Genomic DNA, 24,873 nt, shown 5'->3' with positions numbered 1-24,873 from the left:
TGTGTCTCTGTGTTTCATTCAAGCTTGTGTGTGTGTGTGTGTGTGTGTGTGTGTGTGTGTGTGTGTGTGTGTGTGTGTGTGTGTGTGTGTGTGTAACGAGCCATTTTGTGTGCGCGCGCGAGAGAGAGAGCGCACCGGTACCGGAGATCGTTGTTGTTAGCTTCTGGTGCTAGCGAGCTACGCTAACGGATTTAAGGAGTTTTTTCAACAACAAAGTGGAGGAGAGTCCTCCCCTGTCAGACTGAGAGACTCAGTGAATTAAAGGACTCTCTCAGTGGTACCTCAGTGGGTCTCAAACATTTTGGTCACAATTAATGTAAACAATTATTTCCGATTATAGTTATAAGAGAATAAATGAAAAACAGGTATGAAATACTATATGACGTTTAATAAAGTTTAAAAGGGTGATTTGTAAAATATCCATAAAGAAAAAGTAAATCTGTTTACAGTTCTGTTTCATATAGGTGTTGAGAGAGGTATCCATAGATCTCTTCATTTCGCTCTCTAAGTGCACCAGATTGATGCTTTTAACTTCAATATTTAAAAATAAATCTTCCCGGGGGAACATCCCCCCGGACCCCCCTATGTGAGGTCCACACGCCACCTATAAAAATAGCACTTTACCCCTGCTTACACCTATATGCCGTGAGCTGATTATCGAGCCTTCATTGTAACAGTCGCGGGTACACTGTGTATTTGCGTCGGGAATGTTGCAGTAGAAAATTCCACTGTAGCGACCGGTACATTAATGGGAAACCCTAAATGTTTGAGCACCCTCTATGAAACGTCAAGCTACCCCACAGCACCCCCAAAAGAAATCTCTGGCGCCGCCACTGAGCCTGACTATTTGTGTTGGGGGGGCCCGACTTTTTTTTTTCTCCAAAGGGGGGGCCTGACAGAAAAAGTTTGAGAACCACTGGGCTAGGTCAATAAACAATGCAACACAAACAGATTTTTTATCCAAAGCAGCCTTAATATCGTCGAAAACTTTCAGACTGGCAGTCACAGTACTGTGCTTTGATCTGAATCCAGATTGCATAGGGTTAAGGATGTTGTGTGAATTTAAAAAAAAGTTTTAGCTGAGTAGAAACTAGGGACTCAAGAATCTTTGATAACACAGAAAGATTTGAGATAGGACGATAGTTATTCAACTCCGTGGGATCACCAGCTTTCAAGAGGGGCGTTACCAGAGCTTGCTTCCACACAGCTGGCAGTGTCTGAGTGGACAGGGAGAGATTAAAAATATCAGTTACTGGTTGTGCTATAATCTGAGCTGCAATTTTTTAAAAGAACGGGTCGAGGCCTTCAGGCCCGGCAGACTTTTTAGGGTCAATTGAATGCAAACCCTGTAAGACTTCAGAGACCGAGAAAAGCTAAATCAAAAACAGAGGAGTTCATCTCTTGAATAGGGCTGTGAGTACGACCATTTAGAGAGTCATGACTTTGCTCATCAAAAATGTGACCAGCCTTTTTGAAGTGAGCATTGAAAGCATTAGACATAGCATCTGAGTCTGAAATAAAAGAATCACTGACCTTCAGTTTTTGTGGGAAACTAGAAACCTTCTTGTTCTGAAGTGATTTAATTATTTTCCAGAACTTAGAATGTTCATTAAAACAATCAGTGGTTAAGCTCAGATAGTAATCAGCTTTAGCTTTTTTAATAAGGGCTGAACATTTATTTCTGAGGACACGAAAAAGAAGCCAGTCATCACTAGTGCAGAGCTGCCAACATACACGATTTTGGCGTAGCAGATACGATTTCCAGGCCCTAATTACGCCGCTACGCTTGACTTGAATATCCTACGCATTACCTAACAAATCGAAAAATGAATCGGTGAGCTGGCAGCCTCGTGCATGTGTTGACATCCAACCAGCACTAAAGCTCACATATAAGCCGTTTTATGATTCGTCCCTTGCGTTGGCAAAGAGCCAATAGGATCGGCTGTACTTCTTTTTTGTAATGCCCTCACTACTGTTACCAGGATGCTATGCTGTTTTGGCTCCCGCTGTTGATGAAGAATTCTATTCATGTAGACCAGTGCCGTGCGGTGAGGTTCGTAGCTGGCTTTCAGAGTCAGATAGGCCTATGTGAAAAATATGTGAAGTCAATAGAGTATATTAAAACATACCCGTACTTTTCGGACTATAAGCCGCGCCTTTTTTCCCATTTTTCGACGCTGCGGCTTATGTAACGGTGCGGCTAATCTATGGATTTTTAAAGCTAACGGCCACCGCCTTTAACTCTATGGGCTCTATGGCCGGTCCGCGGACCCCCACCTTTAAGCGGCGGGTTCCAGCAGGAAAAGCTGGAGGTCGGAAAAGAGTGAGACAGGTAGCGCGCAAAAGTAAAAGTGGAACCGAGAGTGGTACGAGAGACAGAACGAGAGCAAGACAGACAGACATTACGAGAGCGAGACAGTTTGTCCCCGTACCACTGGTTGAAAACCGCTGCTCTAGATCACTGCCGGTACGTGCGCTGGGAGCGCACCGTTTAATTTTGAAAGATGAAAAGTTTGTGTGTCTGAAACACTATGTGATACAGTACAGTTTACACAGCACAGTACATGTTCTGTAGCTACTATTGCAATAAATGCTAACACTTGAATACGTTATGCAAATATGCAACTTGTTTGTTGAAATGTTAATAAATGGGAGCTTCCTCAAACAGCCATCTCTTTCCCGACAATCCCCTCTGTGCACGAACCCTTACATATGGTAATTAAACATTAAAACACCTGCGGCAGATTCATCGGGGTAAATCATTATGGTTACATACTGTTACATATATATATATATCGGGGTAAAACCATCAAGCATCTTTGTAACAGAGCAGGGAGGCATTATACAGGAGGTGCTAATTTCTCACTAGCTCCGCTAGCCTTTCTCTTAAATTCAACGGCGCGTGCCGTCTAACATAGACAATCACACTGTGACTGGTCGATCGAGTTATCTTCTGTCCCGTCGTATGAAACAAGCATTTTAGCTCAAGCAATGATCTCAGTAAATCGGGACGTGAAGTGATTAATGGAGTCTAGTGTCCAGGCTTTCGCACGCCCTCCTCATTGAGACAGAGATAGCCTACTGTTTGCCTCCCCTCTGCTTTTTCACCGCGGGTTTATGTCAGATCAGCAAGACTACAACACATAGGCCTACCTAAAATACATTACCTACTCAATGGATAGAAAGGACATAATACGAGTGTCTACAAACATTTCACAGACAATGAGAGAAAAAGGCATGCGTTTAATCCAGTTTGTGAGGGATTGCTCAATCTGACGTGAGGCGCCGCTCTTTGCTGCCTTACCCCGCTTGTCTCCTCTCTGTTTGAACCATAGACTGGTTTGAACAGGTCACGAGCAAATTCTGCTATTTTGGTTATAAAATTATTTAAGATAATTGGAATCATACAAAAATTACATTTATAGCACAGATAAGTAGAAAATATTAATATCTGTTTTATTTCATTATATAATTTAACATATGTGTTGTGTTTTTATTATCTTAATTTATAATGGACCAATGATAATTCGTGAATACACTATGCCCGCGAAATCGCGGAGCGAGCTGTCAGTTGAAGTCTATCAAAAATGGATGGTGAACGTACTTGTCCTCCGCCGAAAAAGCGGCGAATTTCTGAACAGCGCTTCAAGCTAGAATATAACGCAGAATGGCCGACCATCACCCGGTCAAAGCTGGACGACTTCCACGCTTACTGTATGTTGTGTAAGGCAGATTTTAGCGTGAGGCATGGGGGCCGACACGACGTTGAAAAGCACACCAGGACTGCTAAACACACGTCATACAAGGCGGCAGTGGAAGCTACAAGGCCCATCGCGGGCTTCTTTACGGTTGACAGTGACACCAGTGTCATAAATGCCGAAGTGCTCGCTGTGGACTTTCTGGTGGAACACAACATCCCGATCGCGGTGGCCGACCACATCGGGCCACTGGTGAAAAAGATGTTTCCGGACTCGAAAATCGCTGGTAAGGCTCAAATGACAAATAGCCTCAATTCATCTCAAGCATTCATAGGCATAGATTTATATCTGTATACTGTCACAATACACTCTACAATCTGTACAGACTAGCCTATATAAAACAGTTACAGTACTGCCCTGGTTGATAATCTGATTTAAATCTTGCAAATTAATGATTGCTAATTTATACTGATACTGTATCATTCTGATAAACATTTTTCATTTTATGTAAAGGTGAAAAAAAAATAGCCTAGGCCAACTTACTCTACAGAGGATTAATATCATGATTGTAATTCTGCAATTCTGTGTAATCTAGAGTATAATCATGATAATACAATTCAATATTTTTGTGATTGCAATTGCAGGAAAGTATGGGTCTGGTCGCACAAAGAGCAGCGCCATTGTTGGAGCCCTTGCCAAGGAGGATGCGTCTGTGATCACGGAGGCAATGAGGACAGCTCCATACTCCCTAGCCACGGATGGGAGCACTGACTATGGAGACTGTAAGCTGTATCCTCTTGTTGTGAAGTACTTTGATCGAGGACTTGGGCGTGTTCTGACAGTACTGCTATCTTTGCCAGAGTGTCATGAGGCATCTACTGGGCAGAACATATTCAAACTCATTGACAATGAACTTGAGAAACGTAGCATATCCTGGGACAACTGCATGAGTTTTGGGGCAGATAATGCCATGGTGATGCAGGGACTCAAAGCTGGCACGGCAGGCTACATCAACAAAAAAAACAGTGCAGTATATGTGCTGGGATGCCCGTGCCATCTAATTCATCTAGCTGCAGAAAAAGCTGCTGCTCAGCTTCCAGTGTCCATTGAAGAGCTGCTGGTGGACATATACTTCTACCTAGACAAATCCAGCAAGAGGAAACAGGGACTGAAGAAATTTCAGGATCTGTGTGGAGTGGAAATGAGAAAGATTGTTAAACATGTAAGTACGAGGTGGCTCTCTTTAGATAAATGCATCGCCAGGTTGTTGCAGCAGTGGCCTGCATTGCTGCAATACTTTGAGTCAGAACAGTCTGGGCACAGCAGCAAGAACAAATCCACGCAGAGCAGCAGCAAGGACAAGACCACTCACAGTGTTAGCAAGGACAAGTCCACGCAGAGCAGCAGCAAGGACAAGTCCACCCACAGTGTTAGCAAGGACACATCAACCCACAGTAGCGGCAGCAAGGACAATTCTCAGTTTGATTTGGCAGGCTATCTCTTTCGCCAACAAAACCTAGCCAAATTCAGTCAGGGAAAGAAAACACCAGCAGCTGCAACCACACAGCCCAAGACTGCAACGGCAAAGCCCAACACATCTAGCGCTGCACCCACTCGGCCCAAGACATCTAGCACTGCACCCACTCAGCCCAAGACATCTAGCACTGCACCCACTCAGCCCAAGACATCTAGCACTGCACCCACTCAGCCCAAGACATCTAGCACTGCACCCACTCAGCCCAAGACATCTAGCACTGCACCCACTCAGCCCAAGACATCTACCACTACACCCACTCAGCCCAAGACATCTAGCACTGCACCCACTCAGCCCAAGACAGGGGCACAACAGAGAGTGCAGAGGGCATGTCAACATCTGCAGGACCCAACATTCCATCTTTACTGCTACTTTCTGAGTGCGGTCCTGCCGATATTTGATGAGGCCAACACTCTGCTGCAGCTAGACAAACCCTGCATACAAGTACTACACAGGACTTTGACCACACAGCTGAAGAATCTCTTGAACCGATTTGTGAAGCCTCAGGTGATCAATGCAGCTGCTAAGGTTCACCAGGTACCATTTAGGGAACCAAGCAACCAGAAGAGCAATGAGACCTTGTTCATTGGGCAAAACACCAGAGACTTCATAGCAGATCACCCTGAGCTTGAGGAGCTGCAGCTGGCCCAGGTCTTCAGCGCTGTGCGGGCATTCTACATGAAGGCTGTTGAGTACATGGTGAAGAAGTTTCCCTATGATGACCCAGTGTTACGGAATGCTTCTGTGGCTGACATGTCTGCATGGGACAGCGCAGAGTTCAATTCTGTGAGGTACTTCACAGGCAGATTCCCCTGCTTGAAGATGAATGCTGAGGAGATGGACAAGCTTGAGGGTCAATTCATGACCTACCAAACCGATGCTCTGCCAGAAAGCATCACCAGCTGTGACAGACCAGACACACAGTGGCACCTGATGAGTCAGCTGAAGGATGGAAATGGCCATCTCAAGTACCCTTTACTCTGCAAGGTAATGCTGGCTATCCTCTGCATCTTCCATTCCAATGCAGACTGCGAACGCATCTTCAGTCTTGTCACAAAAAACAGAACGGAGTTCAGACCTAGTATGGGAATGGAGACCCTGAGTAACCTCATTACCCACAAACAATTCATGGTGGCAAAGGGGTCTGTCTGCTACAAGCAGGCGTACTCCAAGACAACTCTTGCCAAGGCCAAGTCAGCAACCTATGACCATCTAAAGTGAGAGGTTGATCAGATGGTCATGTCACAGCCAAAGGTTCCCTTGAGTTGAACTCTGTTCTAAAAAAGGCTGTGTACAGGTTTTTCATGTGTTATTGTTCAGTATTGTTTCATGATGAATTCTGTTCGGTTAATAAAAATATTTGTTTGTGTATGTTGGTGTTTAATTGTGTGCAACAGTACAGGGAAAAGGAGAAATTATACACAAAAAATTTACTTTGCAGAAAAACATGTCCTAATATGACCTAGATTGCATCTCAGAGCATGTAAAGTCTCTGGCTTCTGATAAGATAACTTTTATTAATCCTGTAAGGGAATTGCACATGTTATAGCAGCAGGGTGATAGGAAAAGGAATAGGGAACTATATATACATACAATTTACAGTAAAATAGAAACAGTTGAATACAAAAGATAAATAGAAATAAGTAAAGTAAAAATGAAATAAGGGGGCATTCTGGGGGCTTCGGCGGACCTCGGACCCCCCGCCGGAAAAAAAATTGCCTTCCTCCGCTCGGCATGCTACTACTTTCTATAACACAATGTTGGCAGCTCTGCTAGTGTTAGACTTTCTAGCTAAGGACCATTGCTTATTTCGATCATGAATTAGATCAGATAATTCTCTAGTAAACCATGGAGTGTTCCTATTCTTAACTCTGAATTTTCTAAGGGGGGCATGTCTATTAATAATCAATAAAAAGTGATCAATAAAAAATTGAACGGCAACATCGACAGATGGAATTAACGCTATGAAGTGCCATTTAACCTCCGCCAGATCGTGTAGGAAAACCTGCTCAGAGAAGTGTTTGAAGCAGCACCTGAGCACAATAAGGCCCTTGGCTTTGGGCAACTTAGTGCTCCTAACGCAAGCAAAAGTGCAATGGTCACTGATATCATTAGGAAAAACACCAACAGACACATACTTATGAGCTGCATTTGTTAGAATGACATCTATAAGGGTATACATACTCAATACTGTGGGCAATCCCCACAGGAGCAATTTGGGGTGAAGTGTCTTGCCCAGGGACACAACGACATGCTTGTCACTACCCGATCCGTCCCCCTGCCCGATCTGTACTGCGCATGCGCGAGATGGTCCGCCATATTGGACAACTCCGGACGGCAACCCAAGTAGGACACTTGACACAGTGGCTTTTGGTAAAGCTCAAAAACGAGCCATTATAGGTCAGCGTTATGTCGGCTCATATAGGCCGTTTTTTTTAATTGATTTTAATTTTATAAAAGATATGTCAATTAGATTAATCTTTTTTTTTGGGATCGAATATAAATGTCCCTTCAAATTCCCACCCATAGTGCATTTCACTGCCAGGAATATTCCACTATATGAATGTTTTCAACCCCTTTGGCAGCATCATTTTGGACCCATTTTATATCCCTCATGCCAGGTTGTGGAAAAACCAACTTAATCTTAATTTGATATCTGCCGTTGCTACAGCAAGGTTATTTCGGCTATAAAGTGTGTTTAAAAACAAATAAGATATAATGTGTTACAGCTCCATAGAGTGACATGTCTGGTTATTCATAATATTAACAGTTGTCTCTCTCTCTTTAAAGACTTAAATAAACACAAACTGGCTTATTTCTTTTGTTATGCTTTTTACCATATTAGGCTGCAGGTACATGTCAGCTACTTTGTATTTTATTTACATTCCACAAAGAGGAGGAATGAGAATAAATGTTAGGACTGCCTACACATGCCAGAGCATTTTTTCTCCTAAGTTTAGTGTTTTATTTCGTTATAACAAAATAGCAATAAACAACGGTTTCCTTTAGGGATGCTCCGATCAAGAGATCGGCCGATACTCACTCTCTACCGATCGATCGGTGCTCTCTAAACATGCCGATCGCGAGAGCCGATCGCATGACGTAAAATACACGACACTTTTCTCTGTGTCAAAACAAGCTCGCCAACATGGCTTCACCGGTCTGGCATTATTTTAAGGTGTCCGAAAAAGACAGTAAAATAGCGGTATGCAACGTGAAGCAGAAATCCTGCAGCTCCGCCCGCCGGACCGCTGAGCGGAGCGAAACACTCAAGAGTTAGACCTAACGCACTTAGCTATTTTATCTACCTCTGGAACAAGCTAAACTAGTTATAAATATATTTATTATTCAGTGTCGGGTCACTCATTACTGGGTCAGTGAGCTGCATGAGATACTGACAGGCTGTAGAGGGAGAGAGGGAGAGTGGAAAAGAGAGCGCGAGTGGAAAAGAGAGCGCTTCCGCTCATTTCTCCCGTGTTATTCTCCAAAGTTAATGTAAACTTGAATAATGTACATCATTTGAATGTAATAATGATGTTGTTGTTGTTTGTGGAAGCACAAGTGAATCAGCACTAACTGAGTTTTAAACATCACTTTAAATGGAAAATCCCCATAGGCCCCGCCCACTCGTTCGGATCGGCGATCGGTATCAGCCGATACTGATTCTGGCGATCGGCCCCAAAATTGGCGATCGGAGCATCCCTAGTTGCCTTTAATGCCATTCTTAAATAAAAGCAACAAGCTGTAGTTTTTGTAGACTGTAAATATACCAACTATATCTTTAGTTTATGATTTGTGTTATCAAATGTGTTCTGCGGCTTCAGACTGTTAAATGGGTTAGGTTTTTTTTAGGATACGGTGATTAACAATATAAAGTAATTGTAGTGGCCATTTCCATTATTCACAGGTGAGTTGTGGGAGTGATCTTAGGCAGAGACTACAGTTAAGTTTGACTTTTATTCTCTTGAGTTGTACAGTACCAGTTTTTCAAAATAGTACATTACCCTTAATCCAAACAAAATAAACTTAAATGCCAACATCAATATAAATGGCTTCTACAGTCATTCTGAAAGGACTAAAAACTGTCATTCATTGTATTAATGCTTTTGTCTTTATGCTGCTTTTGTGTACCACAGATTTGCTATGAGTTCCTTCGAATCACCACCAAGGACCTGTTTGCGACATTTACAGCAGCCTCGGATGAATACTGTCCTCGACTGATAAAACTGTATAGAGCCAGGAAAGGAGCCTTTCGGACAAGGGATGGAAAACCTCTTGGATTCTTTTGACGAACAGGTAGCTTTTGTCTTTAATGTCGTAATGATAATTTACAATATTCTTAAAGAGAACAAACAGGTGCATCTCAGTAAATTAGAATATCCTGGAAAAGTTGAATAATTTCAGTAATTCTATTTGAAGAGTGAAACTTCTATTTTATGGAGGTGCATTAGACACAAAATGAATTATTTAAAGTGTTTATTTGTTTTAATCTGGATGACTACAGTTTACACCTTTTTTATAACCCAAAATTCAGTATCACATAATTAGATCATTTCACTAGACACATTTCTAGAGAAATTACTAGAAAAATCTTTGATTTTGAATGTCAAATGTGAAGTTTTCTGTTGCCTCAAAAATGCACTTCTCGCAACTCAAGAATAGATGTGAAAGTTATTAAAAAGGTTAAAATCCATTTATATCTAAAAGGGGTGTCCTATCTTGTAAAAGCATCACATGTTGGTACTTACTTCACTTTTACCTCATCTCATCAACAAAGTTTAGATAAGTCCTGTTTAATAATTAAATCTCTCTTCCATCAGGTTCAAACAACTATTGCGAAGTTATTTTGTTCAGAGAAGACTTGCCGTTTTAAATAAATCACAAATGGATCCTGACTTTTTTTCACTCATTTTAACCATAAATCCTAATGCTCTTTATTTCTGATTTACAGACATCTGACATTGCACAGCAACGAATGAGAATGTGTCTGGAAGGTCTGCCCTTATTTGCCCGTGACAGTGCACAGAAGCTTTTCCTGAAATGCCTGGTGCACTCACAGAAATATTTAACCCTAACTTTTAAGATTTATGTAAAATACTTACATGGCCAAGTTCCATTACATTTTTTTAATATTTTGAACATAAACCTACCTAATAAAATGTACATGATGCATATGCATCAGTGTAATAAAGCCTATTCATTTGAAATGCATATTCACCAGGTTTATGTATTCAGTATTAATATAATTTATTGAATTTAAATGCATATTAATCAGATTATGTATTCAGAATACATTAAGTATATTTGTTTGAATTACATAGTAATTAGGTTACCTATTCAAGATGAATAATGTGTATGTGTTTGAAATACATAACAATTCAGCTTAAATTCAATCAAAATGCATTAGATTTATGTATTTTTGTGATTAATATCCAATTACTTTTTCTATTTTCCATTCAACAATATCTGAATGATTCATACAATCAGACCACCTTGTTGATTCAACAAATGTATTAACATTAAAGCAAACCTCTTCTCTTCACACAGACACAGTATTCAGCAGGTCGTGTAGCTCTTCAACCAAGTCATCTACTGCTGTAGATGGACATGTAAAATGTTTTTCTAACTTTAATAGAACAGAGGCAAGTTAGGAAGGTTAAACGAAGTGTTGACTGAGCACTTGCCGTTTCTAGCTTTCTGTGTGTTCGATATGTGTGAATCACCTGAGCAATTTGAGTTTCAGTGCTTGTACTTTGGGGGAAAGCTTGGACGATTCCAGGTCCATCAGGATCTTCTGGTAAACTTCGAATGTATTCTTCAAGCTTTTTGGATAGCTTAGATTAAGTGCGTAGATCAACCCATAAAGCATCACGCATGCATGGTTGATACTCTGGAGGTTGTGAAGAACTTCGACCCCTTCCAGGACCACACCGACATCTGCAAAGCGTCCACCAGGACCATCAGGATCATCACTCTCAGCTCGAACGGTGTAGATTGCCATGGTCGTCCCTGCGACATCTGCCTCGGCCTCACGGCATTCGATGTCCTGAAAGATGGAGGGAACAGAGAACAATGAACTGTGTCACTCTAACCTTGACCTTTGACCACCAAATGCTAAGCAAGGACACTCTACATATGGACATCGGCATGTGCGGCCATGGTGGAAATGTCTCAGCCTAAAATGTTTTATCAACTCATACCTGGAAGATAGCGAACTGTCACACAATTTGCATGGCCACATTCACATAGCACCTGTGAATGAATACAAAGAACAATAAGTCAGTTATGTTATTAACACACAAACAACAAGCTCACCCCTGGCTACAAAAACATCAGTTTTCAAAGTGCAAATATAATCTGCAACACTACTGAAAAACCCACACATCCAACCTTCTGCAAGATCAGAAATTTTAGGCCATTTGAATTTTCTCTTTTGAATGAATTTATCCTATTGACTCAAAATCGTATTTGTCAGTCGCAGTGTTTTATTTTGAAAATTGACCAGATTCCCCCGTTGTTTTATGTTTGACTTCCTGCCCGGTTTGACACGATCGCTCGCGGCTCGCGCACAAAATAGACCAGACGCCGAAACGAACGACATAATCGGTCAACATGGGCGCCGAAATGGCTCCGCTTCTCGGCGCCAAAAAAAAAGAAGAAAGGCCACTTGAACTGATTCAACGGGATTACAAACTGAAAAAGTGCATTCCAGAAGTAAAAAAAAAAGATGTATATATAGAAAATGTATGCACTGACACAAGTTAGATTCAAACATTTCTATGTAAACAGACGGACAAACACAAAAACACATCTCTATAATAAACCGTTTCGGAGATATTCACAGATATGTAACACTTTAGACTTTTTGTCTGAATCTAAAAAAGTGTCTAAAAGAAATGCACCCCTACCCGAAAAGCTTTGAATGAAATACATTTCAATTCGCCAATCATTGATTATTTTCCTACTCAGCATAGAGCACCAAGTTTAGTGAATTGCTAGCTAACGTTAGCTAGCGAGCGCCGGTGTTCCGGATTGACTACAACTAGACAAACGAGTTGCTCGAATAAATCATTTAAACCGGCTATTGTTGCCAGACTTATTACGGAATATTGTTGTTAATGTCCAAGTCCATCTGTGTATACCTTCAGACAGCCTCCAAGTGAAGCACACGGTGTTACTCACAGTTTGAAAGCAGCGTGGAGAAGTCTTCATCTGTGTTAAACTTAGATCCTCCGAGGGAACTGGGACCCGCCCACGTTAAAATGTGACCCGCCCAGGTTAAATTGTGTTACGATTTATGTTGCTATCTACCAGCGATCATGTTTAATATGAAAGACTACCCACACATGAGTAAACAACGTGTGCTTCACTTGGAGGCTGTCTGAAGGTATACACAGATGGACTTGGACATTAACAACGATATTCCGTAATAAGTCTGGCAACAATAACCGGTTTAAATGATTTATTCGAGCAACTCGTTTGTCTTGTTGTAGTCCTCGCTGTTCGCGTCCGGATATCGCCATCGTAATCACAACCTCACACACTGGTACTGGATGTGCATCAACGTGTTCCTAAGAAGCCAAATATACCAAAAGATTTATGTAAACGACAGAAGAAAGCCATCGAAATGTGTATTTCAGTCGAAAGCCACGCACCCCACTGAAACGAGTTGATCGGGAAACAAGTTGATCCGGAACAACGGTACACAACACGTAGTAGGACTAAAGATAAAACTGCTTACAATCATCACAAACTACGTAGATTTGATCATCAATGAATTGATATTAATTTAATATGTTAAAAACTGCACGAATAATAAACAGATGGATGTAAGTAGACAAAGGATGACTCGGATTACTCACCATTAAGCCTGAGGTACCACATGTGGTCCAACCGAAAATAAGGATGTCATTTCCTGTTTCCCGATTTCACTTCCCCCAAGTTGTATCACATACATTTTAAATAAAATAATCTTGTTTGTTTCACAGCTTTGATTATTTAAACCATGTTAATATGTATTAAGTCATTACTTTTAATATATTTTAGAATTGACAGAATTATACAGATTATAATTAATTTCAATACATACATTTAAAAAATATGAGTATTTAAATAAAATCAAATAGATTTATATGCTTAAAAATAAACTCTACCATGATTCATTTCTGTGATTGTGTGTAAATTATGGTTGTCCATTAACCATAAGTCTACATTTAATGTCATACAAGTGCAGTTATTAAGTTTTCCTATAATCATAGATAAAACAGTTTTGAAGATGAAGCCCGATTCTCAGGATAAATACCTTCTATATAACTACTAGTGAACTAGTTGTACAACAGAACAGTTAACAGTTTAACAGTAATTATTGTGTCATTGCTGAGCAATCAAACCAGTGTTTTATTTGCAGTTATATATTATCCTTATTTGGTAAATAATAATTGCTTATCTGCTTTCTACATGCAGGACACTGATCCGGAAGAGAAGCAGACTGCTGGTGTGAAGATGGGAGTCCTCACTGTTCTCGTAGAGGATGGTGGACCTACCTCGTCTCAAATGGTCCACAGTATTGCTGTTGTTTTGGAAGAGACAATTGTACTCTCGGATCTACCAGACATCCCAACTGCATTTGTATACCTTTTTGGTCTACTCTATGCCCTGATCATTGAGTTTCCAAAAGAACACAAGTACACTGTTCAGCACATCTTCATGGGAATTTCCACCAATTGCTCCCAGCGGGTCAGGAGTTTGAAAACAAAGCTCTTAATCTAAGTGAGCATTGGCAAATAGTCTTAACAGATTTACAAGATATCCCTATTTAATTTTCCTGCCTTCACCGCAGTTTGTGACTTGAACATTGAGTTCCCAAAACCCAACTAACTAACCCAACCTACTAACTAACCCAAATAACCCACATTCTTTATCTTTACAGTTAAAATGTTATCTAGTGACGTGAACATCTTGCAACATTTCCAAAGACATGTTCTCACTCTTAGGGCACAAGCACATTTTTATTCTAACATTTTTCCTAATTTTTCTTAAGCTCGCTTGCCTACTCGTCGTTGTAAGATTTCAAGGACTAGTTACTGCCACAATTGTTGTCTTGCAGCTTTTTTAAAGATGGAGCTGTTTTTTTTTGTATAAAGACCCATATGAGCTTTTACTAAGTAGTGGAAGAGTTGGAAGATGTCTTGCAAGATCTTTGGAAGCTTCTGTGATATGTACAAACTTTTAAAAAGATACGTTTTAAAGGTTGTTCCTTTTACAATATCGTTGTTGTTGTTGTTGTTTGGTAACTGTTAGTGAAGATGGTTTTATAACTTGGATAACTTTGCCATTTTTATTCCATATCTGCTATTGTTTTGACAGCAGGCTTATTCAAAGGGTGGTTTGCACATTTATGGATTTCATCCACATTTGTTATGAACCCTAGCCTTATGGAAGAGTTTTAGTATTTGTGTATTTTCAATGTCTAGTTAATGTTACACATTAGCATATTCAGTATCATTCAAGTAATCGTTTCAATCAGAACATACAACTTTCGGTAGGAATTTCCAAATAATGTACTTGTACATCTATTTAGAAGTCTCGCAAAGATGACCTCTAAAATTACTTTATCTGAAATATATCGATTAAATATATTATATATATACATAGTATATAATTATATATTAAATATATTGATTGTCTGTAGTTTCTACAGAATGCAAGCAAATTCAACACTTTCAAACTGGAAATAATTTCAACTTGAATGATACACAACATACAGTAGTTTACAGTTTTAAGAATTTCTAATATTTGAATAAGAATTTCAACAAACTTAGTTTTTGTTTGTTTACAGTATTTTTATAACAGAATTTGTTGGCAATTCTAAGTTTGTAATAAAAATCTGAAGATTGTATACATTTGATACATTTTCTGAAACAAAAATATTAACTTTGCACAACTTTCACTTAATGGAATTGTTAGTATGTAGTAGGCTACTCAAAATAAGAAGTTTATATACATATGAAAGGTACATTTTCTAGACCAAAAATAATAACTTGGCACAACTTTCACTTTATGCAATTATTTGTATGTGGAGCTCAAAGTTAGAAGTTTTTAAAAATATGAAAGATACATTTTCCAAACCAAAAATAATAAGTTAGCACAACCTTTACTTATTTAACATTTTTAGTATGCAGAACTCCAAACTTGAAGTTGTACAACATTTGAATGAGTTATCTCGACAAAATATAATTAGTTGACTCAATTGAAAAGAGAAACTTACAAATTTGAGTTGGCCTCAAAACTTTAAAATATTGTGTTGAAGGCTGGCCAGCCTTGAAATTTTGAGTTGTCCTAACTTTTTTTTTACAGTGTTGGAGCGCACTTCCAAAACCATACTAAACATATATTAATATGATAAATAAAAATAAATTAAATCAAATATGTTGCAGTGCAGTGTCACAACCTACTGAAAACTCCTTAAATAGCCAACATTTTGGTAAAACATATTCAACATATTCCACTCAGTTAAAAGTTGAAGGCTGGCCAACCGTCATGGTCCAGAAGTAACAGGAATTAAATGTTGAACTAAAATTTAAGACCAAATAAAAATGTTTTGGCCACCATGGCAAATGCTGGTAGGGCTGCTCATCTCTTAAAGATGTTTTGCAAGAAACACCAGCCTGTTTACATGTTCTGGTTTCAGAGATGAGCGCAGGCAGGTGACAATATTGCCACCTACTGAAGACCCTCTCTGAAGAGGAACTTGTGGCAGTAATGCCACATATGACACAGGAAAAAAAGAAAAGACTCTGAACCCTTTCTTTGCCATTATATACAAATAGTGTTGCTACAAAAGTATAAATTAGGCTTACTAATAAGACAAGTCATATCTGAAGCTACACAGGAATCTGCTGCCAAAGTGCAATAAAAAAGACATCATTAATAGAATCAACCCCATTTTTTGCTGCATTTTAGTAGAGTATAAAAATAAATGCCTTTAAAATAGGATGCAAGCAACACTAGTTTCTTGACCTGAATTGATAATAGACTATAATCAATTTAAATAGAACAGATCTTATTGTTTGCATTCTTATACCATTTTGTACAATAATTATAATGAGTAAGTTCAAACAAACTTAAAAATTGCTGATTATAACGGTATCTAACTTGAGTTTTTATTATATCAAAAACCTGTTGAAATGCTACTGTTATTTTTACTGTCCCCCAAAAGCGCGTCGGCAGCCTCCAGGAATGCTTCTTTCACAACTTCTCCGTCTTTGAAAGACTTCATGTGTTTCGTAAGAACGTGACTGACACGATAAGATGCTATGCTAGCAGCCTTGCTCTTGTTGTTGGACCGGGTGAAAATGGACTGCTGTGGATTTAGCTGTCCTTTCAGGGCCCTCCCCTTTTGGGAGTGTAGGGCAGGATTAAGAGGGAATTCCGTCTCGTAGCTTTTGTGCACTATTTTGAAATGACGCTCCTAAATTACCCTTCTTCGATAAAGCCACACTCGCATTGCAGAAGGACTTTGAATTGGAATAGATAAACAAATAATCATCCTCCCACTCGGAGTGAAAATTATATATTTTGGGCTCTTTTGCTTCTGCCATAAATGCAGTCTTGTGTGTGTGCGGACTGTAACTCCTGTTGACACGGACAACATCAGCGAGGCTTGTTTGAGACGCGATGCAGCTCGCCTCGAAAGTAGACGAGAATAGCCGATCGCAGCCGGGGGAGGTCTCAAAAAGCTCGCCTGAAGTCGGACAGCTCCGAGTCTGCTTCTTCTTCTTCTTTATCTACTTCTTCTTCTTCTTCTTCTTCTTCTTCTTCTTCTTCTTCTTCTTCTTCTTCTTCTCTCGGTTTTTTGGCGGATTGCAAACAACTTTAAGGTGCATACCGCCACCTCTGGAGTCGGCTTGACTAAGTTTGCATTTATAAAGAATGCACACATGTGTTTAATCGTTAATGTCAGATATGTACTAAGTAAATACATTTGTTCCTGCTCAAGATTAGATTAAACTATATTGTTATTGCACAGATTACAGGTACTGAGACAACGAAATGCAGTTTAGCTTCCAACCAGGAGTGCAACAAGCAGTAAAGTGAAAAGTAATGTACACAATCTACAGAATAAAATATAGAACGAATTGAATGATGAATAAACAGTGAGGGGTATGAATACACTAGATATACACAGCAGCCTGTGAGCAGTATGAACAGTGTGTATGAATATGCTAAGATATATAAAGTATGAAAACGGTAAGCAATGCAAGTATAGTATAACATATATAAATATTAATTTCATGATGATAAACATTGTGGAACAATGATGACAAATGTTAATGGAGGGGGCGACGTAAAACTGACACAAAACAAAAACAAACTTTTGCCGAGCCAATTGGAGAGCTTCATCAGCAGCACGTGGTAAAAACCACCAATGAGCACTCAGCTCGAGATACCAGCGAGTCGTTTCCCATCAAGCATTTCGCTTCCGCAGCCCGTGGAGAGGAACTGCACCGCCTCGCTCTCAAGGCTGCGGGCGTCTTTGTCTCGCGAGATTTCAACGTCTCATGTAGGCGAGCCTCCAGAGCAAATCGGACAAAATGACTAACCATCATGCAACGCACTAGCAAGACGTTGATCGAAATTGCGCAGGTCTGCGCAGGTCTCGCTTGTCTCAAACAAGCCTAGTCCACTGCCCAACAGCCACGCCCCGACACATGGGGTGACGCCGGCCAATCACAAAGCTTTGATGCGTTCAAGTGCATTATTCTGGCACAGGAGGATTATGTTACAGGACATTAATGATAAAACAGAATATTGTTGTTCTATTTTTAGACACATCTCGCGATCGACTGGGAATCTCCCCGCAACCCTTATTTTTAACGAGTTGCTGCTCTTGTTCTGACATCTTCGCTCGCGCTGAACACTCACAACACATGTCACTCCCACGTGGCCGAGTGGGCTTTTAGGGAGGGGCGAAAGCGCACCCAGCAAAATAATCTTATTTTGTCAATTATGCTGTTTTCATAATCGTCGCAAGCCATAATCTTAATCGCGATTAAAATACGATTAATTGCACAGCCCTACCTCCCACCTTACAGTCCCTTCAGACAGACAGGTAGCAGCACCTCCCACTTTACTGTCACTTCAGACAGACAGGTAGCAGCACCTCCCACTTTACAGTCCCTTCACACAGACAGGTAGCAGCACCTCCCCCTTTACAGTCCCTTCAGACAGACAGGTAGCAGCACCTCCCACCTTACTGTCCCTTCAGACAGACAGGTAGCAGCACCTCCCACTTTACAGTCCCTTCAGACAGACAGGTAGCAGCACCTCCCACAGTCCCTTCAGACAGACAGGTAGCAGCACCTCCCACTTTACAGTCCCTTCACACAGACAGGTAGCAGCACCTCCCCCTTTACAGTCCCTTCAGACAGACAGGTAGCAGCACCTCCCACCTTACTGTCCCTTCAGACAGACAGGTAGCAGCACCTCCCACTTTACTGTCCCTTCAGACAGACAGGTAGCAGCACCTCCCCCTTTACAGTCCCTTCAGACAGACAGGTAGCAGCACCTCCCACCTTACGGCCCATCTACACTACAGGCATGAAAAAATCTTGAAGCTGGGCGTGTCTGAAGCTTGGCGATTTTTTGCGAGCAACCAATCACATGAATCTCCCGCCCCCGACATACAGAGCAATAGCAATGTTAAAACGAAGTAAACTGGATATAAACTCTCCAAACAGGCGAAAAAACTATCAGTTTCACCCACTGTCTCTGCCACCTCCCTCCATGCCTGGTTCCTCCGGTTTGTATCCCGGTAAATAGTTCCGGTCGTAAAGAACCGGGTGATTTGCTACCGTAATATCTCGTTTGGAATATGAGGAAATGAACTGCGGTCTGGCTCTCCCAGCTTGCACGCGGTTGGATTGGCTGAGCTTGCACTGGCGGGATTTGCATAAACGGAATTTGATTGGCTGATGCCAAGCATCGAGCCTCAAAAGTTGAACATTGTTCAACTTTTGATGCCGATAGATGCTCGTGATGCTTGCAAAGCCATGCCATGCTCCCCACAATGCAGTTCGGCGAAGATTCAAAATCTTCTACGTCACCCCATTCAAGTGAATGGGCGAAGCGTTGAAAGCATTTTTTGATGCCTGTAGTGTAGACGTACCGTTACTGTCCCTTCAGACAGACAGGTAGCAGCACCTCCCACTTTACAGTCCCTTCAGACAGACAGGTAGCAGCACCTCCCACTTTACTGTCCCTTCAGAAAGACAGGTAGCAGCACCTCCCACTTTACTGTCCCTTCAGAAAGACAGGTAGCAGCACCTCCCACTTTACAGTCCCTTCACACAGACAGGTAGCAGCACCTCCCCCTTTACAGTCCCTTCAGACTGACAGGTAGCAGCACCTCCCACCTTACTGTCCCTTCAGACAGACAGGTAGCAGCACCTCCCACTTTACAGTCCCTTCAGACAGACAGGTAGCAGCACCTCCCACTTTACTGTCCCTTCAGAAAGACAGGTAGCAGCACCTCCCACTTTACTGTCCCTTCAGAAAGACAGGTAGCAGCACCTCCCACTTTACAGTCCCTTCACACAGACAGGTAGCAGCACCTCCCACTTTACAGTCCCTTCAGAAAGACAGGTAGCAGCACCTCCCACAGTCCCTTCAGACAGACAGGTAGCAGCACCTCCCACCTTACTGTCCCTTCACACAGACAGGTAGCAGCACCTCCCCCTTTACAGTCCCTTCAGAAAGACAGGTAGCAGCACCTCCCACCTTACTGTCCGTTCAGACAGACAGGTAGCAGCACCTCCCACCTTACTGTCCCTTCAGAGAGACAGGTAGCAGCACCTCCCACTTTACTGTCCCTTCAGAAAGACAGGTAGCAGCACCTCCCACTTTACAGTCCCTTCACACAGACAGGTAGCAGCACCTCCCACTTTACAGTCCCTTCAGAAAGACAGGTAGCAGCACCTCCCACTTTACAGTCCCTTCAGAAAGACAGGTAGCAGCACCTCCCACAGTCCCTTCAGACAGACAGGTAGCAGCACCTCCCACCTTACTGTCCCTTCAGACAGACAGGTAGCAGCACCTCCCACTTTACTGTCCCTTCAGAAAGACAGGTAGCAGCACCTCCCATAGTCCCTTCAGACAGACAGGTAGCAGCACCTCCCACCTTACTGTCCCTTCAGACAGACAGGTAGCAGCACCTCCCACCTTACAGTCCCTTCAGAAAGACAGGTAGCAGCACCTCCCACTTTACAGTCCCTTCAGACAGACAGGTAGCAGCACCTCCCACCTTACTGTCCCTTCAGACAGACAGGTAGCAGCACCTCCCACTTTACGGTCCCTTCAGAAAGACAGGTAGAAGCACCTCCCACCTTACAGTCCCTTCAGACAGACAGGTAGCAGCACCTCCCACCTTACTGTCCCTTCAGACAGACAGGTAGCAGCACCTCCCACCTTACAGTCCCATGTTATGCCGGCTTTTCTTGGCCTGTTTGAAGGCGAGTGGAGATGAACAAATGACTAAACTGCCAGTGCATCGAGTTTACAGCTAATAAGCCACAAGACAAAAACAAATAGTTAACTAGGGTAGGCTATAGCCAATGGATAAGTTAGCTCAAGGTATTCACAGGTGAATACAGTAAAATGTGTATCTAATCACAATCGCCACATTGATATGCAAATTAGGCGTTAACTAGGGCTAGTTAAAATGCGCAAATGTGCATGCAGTTACCAAGGCATTGCAGGTGAAAAGAATAAAAAAAATACAAATAAAAACATAGCACCTCACAACTTGCCCAGATAGTTACTTACGTCAAGTCAGTATTTTCCTTTGAAATGTTATGTTTAAATGTAGATTAGCTTCATATCTATAGATGAATTCAGAAATAACTATCTTTTTGCCTGTAATGTCCACAGTAACATCATAATTGTGATTGTTGGCTGCTCATTTAATAACTATTACTTGTACTAGTTTGTTGTCTGCTCTTGTGCTTAGTGAATACTAAAGAAGACCATTGTCTCTGTGTTAACTGATTATTTTGTAGAATCCTGTTGAGTATTAAACAATTGCGTGAGTGTGAGGGCATTAAAATAAATTGGTCAGTAGCCTAAGTAAGAGATGTGCAACTATATTTAACTTTTTGTTTTACATTTTTTTTTATAAATTATTATGGGAAGTGCCCTTTTTCTCACTTGAGCTCCTGCCCCCCCCCCCCCCCCCCCCCCGTAACAACAGGGAGAAAGTAGTAGAACAAAAAAGTATGAGCTACAGAACCTGTGACGTAATTTATTTTCCAACCAGCGGGGGGCAGTAGTGAGCTGCGGTTGTTTTTAAATGTACCCGAAACCCGCGAAGGAGACTGTTAGCCTCACCATGGCGGAAGCAGAGCAGCAGTCAGGTAAACACAACGATTCACATTAGCATTAGCATCTTCTCTACCACTTACTGTCTTGTGTTGGACGCTTATTAGCAGGTACTCCACACTGCAACATGTGAGAGTGAACGAATGAACTTTTAAGGGGTTTTAAATGCGTCCAAAAGGCATATCGCTCCTAGCGCACCATACGACGTTACATTCTGCATAACTTAAAGGGGCTCTTTTATACTCATTTTCATTTTTCATACTAGTATTTAGTAAACGTCTGCCTGCTTTATTGTTCAAAAAGCTCTTTATTTTTCTCTGCTGCCTGTGCTGCAGCACCTCTTTTCACCCTCTGTCTGAAACCAGAGCCCAGTCTGCTGGGTTAGCTGGCCGGCTCTGTTGTGATTGGTCAACTGCTTAGAGGTGTCCCGCCCCTTAGCCTATCACGTATAATGTGTTGGAGCGTAGCCAATAGAAGTGCGATGTTTCATAGTGATAGCACTATGTTCCATGAGTAAACAAAGGAGTCCAATGGAGGCTTTTACATGACCTTTTACATGCACCAAAACCGATATAATACACTAAAGGAAAGGGAAAACACCACCATTTTGTAATAGTAATATTCTTACAATCACACTTAAAGTCGTGTTCTGTAATGCTTTGAAAACAATAGATGTTTATTTCTACACTGTTGGACAACTAACCTCCGGCCTGAAGGAAGAAGCTTACATTCTGAGTGCAGAGGGTGGGAGTCATCTTGAGCTGGATAAACACTGAAACTGTCTGAGGTTCAGGGTCTCCAGGTTTAGCTGTGGCTCAACAATCAGTCTGACCACTTTATGATCTGAGTTAGAGAGTTTCTGCTCTTTAAAGGCAGGTTACCAAACCATGATATGACAGAGAACGACAGAATTGAGTCAATAATAGCATGATTAAAACATGATCATCATGGTTTTGTCAATGTTAAGATGGGATAGTTTCCTAAGACAGAACAAATGCCCCTTTTTGCACAAAGCTTAACAATTTGCTCTTGTTTTCGACTTTAGGATCCACTCCTGAGGATGAAGCATCTAAAGCCACAGACAGCGTCACCTTCATGTTGCCCAAGAAAGAAATCAGCATGGTGCCGGACATGGGGAAGTGGAAGCGATCTATGGTAAAGCTGAACTCCTTTCACATGTTTTCAAGTAGAAATCTAAACCAACAACAGTTTAGAAACAAAATATCATTGTTTTATGTGTTATTTGTATTTATGTTGCATTGTTGGAGGACCTCCGATGTTCATTGCCATATCTACACTGTAGCTGGTGCATATGACAATGAAGCCTATGAACCTTGAAACTTTGACCGACAGGCTACTACAGATCAACAGACAATTTAGATGAATCTCTTTCTAAACAAGAATGGAGGCTTTGTGAACACCTGCAGTTTAGTTCCTGCGGTAATATATAGAACTTAGCGACTGTGGCTGTGAGGGAGTGCGGTTGTCTTTAAACCAGAAGGTTGTTGGTTCGATCCCAGCCCGTGCAGTCAACATATCGATGTATCCTTGGGCAAGATACTGAACCCTGAGTTGCTCCCGATAGCTAATGGTGTGTGAGTGTGTGAGTGTGTGTGAGTGTTAGCTTCCCTAGAGCAAGTGTTACTGCTCTGCATGAATGTTTCACGTTTCAAGGCTTTACTGTCATGTGCACATTAGCTACAGTGTAGATATGGCAATGAAAAACCTAGGAATGAGGTGTGAATGACTCGTAGTATATTATATATTCCATTTACTTGTTGTGATTTTTGATTCTCAGATTGATTCAAAGTAAAAAACAATATTCGTATCGTAATGCTGATTTTAGTTTGTGTCGCTAGTCTGATTATAACCTGAATACACTACGGTGTTGAACACATCTCTCCCTCTCACAGGCCTATGCCGACTACATCGGCTTCATCCTGGCACTGAATGGAGCCGTGAAGGGAAAGAAGCTCTCGTGTGAATACAAAGTTTCAGAGGTGTGTTGTCTTCTGTCTGAGTGTCGTCTAAAAGCATGTGTTGTAACCCGCTAAATTAATATGATTGGAAAATAAAACTCATTCTACATTTGCTTGCATGTTAAGTATGTTATGAACTATGATTTCTATATAACCTCATTGCTGTGTTGTTGTGTGACAGACAGTGCAGAAGTTATTAGATCTTTTGGGGACTCTGGACCGATGGATAAACGAGACCCCTCCCGTTGACCAGCCATCACGCTTTGGGAACAAGGCCTACAGAACCTGGTACTCCATACTAGACCGGGTTAGTGTGAACACACACACACACACACACACACACACACACACACACACACACACACACACACACACACACACACACACACACACACACACACACAGGATTATGTATACCTAGTAATGTTTTAGACATGTAGAGACCCTTTGTAACACTTATCTCATTCCACACAATCCATACAGCTTCCTCATGTTTAATTTAACACACACACACACACACACACACACACACACACACACACACACACACACACACACACACACACACACACACACACACACACACACACACACACACACACCCACACACACCAAGGAGTTTTACTGCCATAACCACATCAACATAGGGCATTGCCAAACCATGCCGTACAAGGCGTTACAACAAAACTAAAACTAAAAAGAACACTAAACATGTCAACAACCACGTGCAAATAAAAAATCTAAGAAAGTGTGTTTGTCTGTGTCACTCACGGCTTCTGAGGTTGTGGCAGGTAAAACATATTCTCTGCGAGCTCTCCTAACAGGATCGGAATTGTTGGGATGTTTGTCATGTGGTCAAATTCAGGATGTTTTTGAGAAATATTGTGTTGGAGTTTTGTTACTGTCAGAAAGGTCAACTCTGTTTCTACTTTGTCTTCTTCACACACTCTGTCTCTCTCACATCCTCCCTGCAGGAGGCAGAGTCCTTGGTGTTCGCTCTGCTCCCGGAGGACACATCTGCAGCAGCTGCAGAGATAGCCGTTTATCTGAAGGAGTCTGTGGGCAACGCCGTCAGGATAGACTATGGAACAGGTGTGTGTGTGTGTGTGTGTGTGTGTGTGTGTGTGTGTGTGTGTGTGTGTGTGTGTGTGTGTGTGTGTGTGTGTGTGTGTGTGTGTGTGTGTGTGTGTGTGTGTGTGTGTGTGTGTGTGTGTGTGTGTGTGTGTGTGTGTGTGTGTGTGTGTGTGTGTGTGTGTGTGTGTGTGTGTGCTCTCCTCTCAGGGCATAT

At 41.6% G+C, this 24,873-nt stretch overlaps 2 protein-coding genes and 1 long non-coding RNA gene across 4 annotated transcripts in view; 2 read left to right on the top strand and 1 right to left on the bottom strand.

Moving 5' to 3' along the window:
- Window positions 1-24,873, top strand: part of ptpa (protein phosphatase 2 phosphatase activator) — a 67,322-nt gene that overhangs the window by 26,067 nt on the left and 16,382 nt on the right. Inside the window, exons 1-5 of one of the 2 annotated variants that reach the window (XM_079656758.1) lie at window positions 21,549-21,641; window positions 22,652-22,761; window positions 23,520-23,606; window positions 23,767-23,892; window positions 24,560-24,677. In XM_079656758.1, the coding sequence (XP_079512884.1) occupies window positions 21,578-21,641; window positions 22,652-22,761; window positions 23,520-23,606; window positions 23,767-23,892; window positions 24,560-24,677 (505 nt within the window). In that variant the 5' untranslated portion in view covers window positions 21,549-21,577. Of the gene's footprint in view, window positions 1-21,548; window positions 21,642-22,651; window positions 22,762-23,519; window positions 23,607-23,766; window positions 23,893-24,559; window positions 24,678-24,873 lie in introns of those variants that run through there. The other variant, XM_079656759.1, reaches the window with a different exon arrangement.
- LOC307024683 (uncharacterized protein) lies at window positions 3,520-7,005 on the top strand. Its single transcript, XM_079659007.1, has 2 exons — window positions 3,520-3,984; window positions 4,343-7,005. Exons 1-2 carry the CDS (start codon window positions 3,588-3,590, stop codon window positions 6,451-6,453), a joined length of 2,508 nt encoding a protein of 835 aa, XP_079515133.1. The 5' UTR covers window positions 3,520-3,587; the 3' UTR covers window positions 6,454-7,005.
- LOC307023468 lies at window positions 9,176-13,253 on the bottom strand. The gene is made up of 3 exons (XR_013803712.1): window positions 13,095-13,253; window positions 11,433-11,484; window positions 9,176-11,278 (listed from the first exon to the last, which is right to left on the bottom strand). It is a non-coding gene; the product is annotated as an uncharacterized lncRNA (long non-coding RNA).

The sequence above is a fragment of the Notothenia rossii genome, assembly GCF_949606895.1.
Source record: "Notothenia rossii genome assembly, chromosome: 11".
Lineage (NCBI taxonomy): Eukaryota > Metazoa > Chordata > Actinopteri > Perciformes > Nototheniidae > Notothenia > Notothenia rossii.
Note: the sequence above shows the minus strand (reverse complement) of the source record. Positions and strands in the feature narration are given on the sequence as shown.

Coding starts and splice junctions, on each gene's coding strand:
- LOC307024683 (XM_079659007.1), top strand. CDS start 3,588: ATGGATGGTGAACGTACTTGTCCTCCGCCGAAAAAGCGGCGAATTTCT. Junction 3,985..4,342: donor TCCGGACTCGAAAATCGCTG/GTAAGGCTCAAA, acceptor TTGCAATTGCAG/GAAAGTATGGGTCTGGTCGC.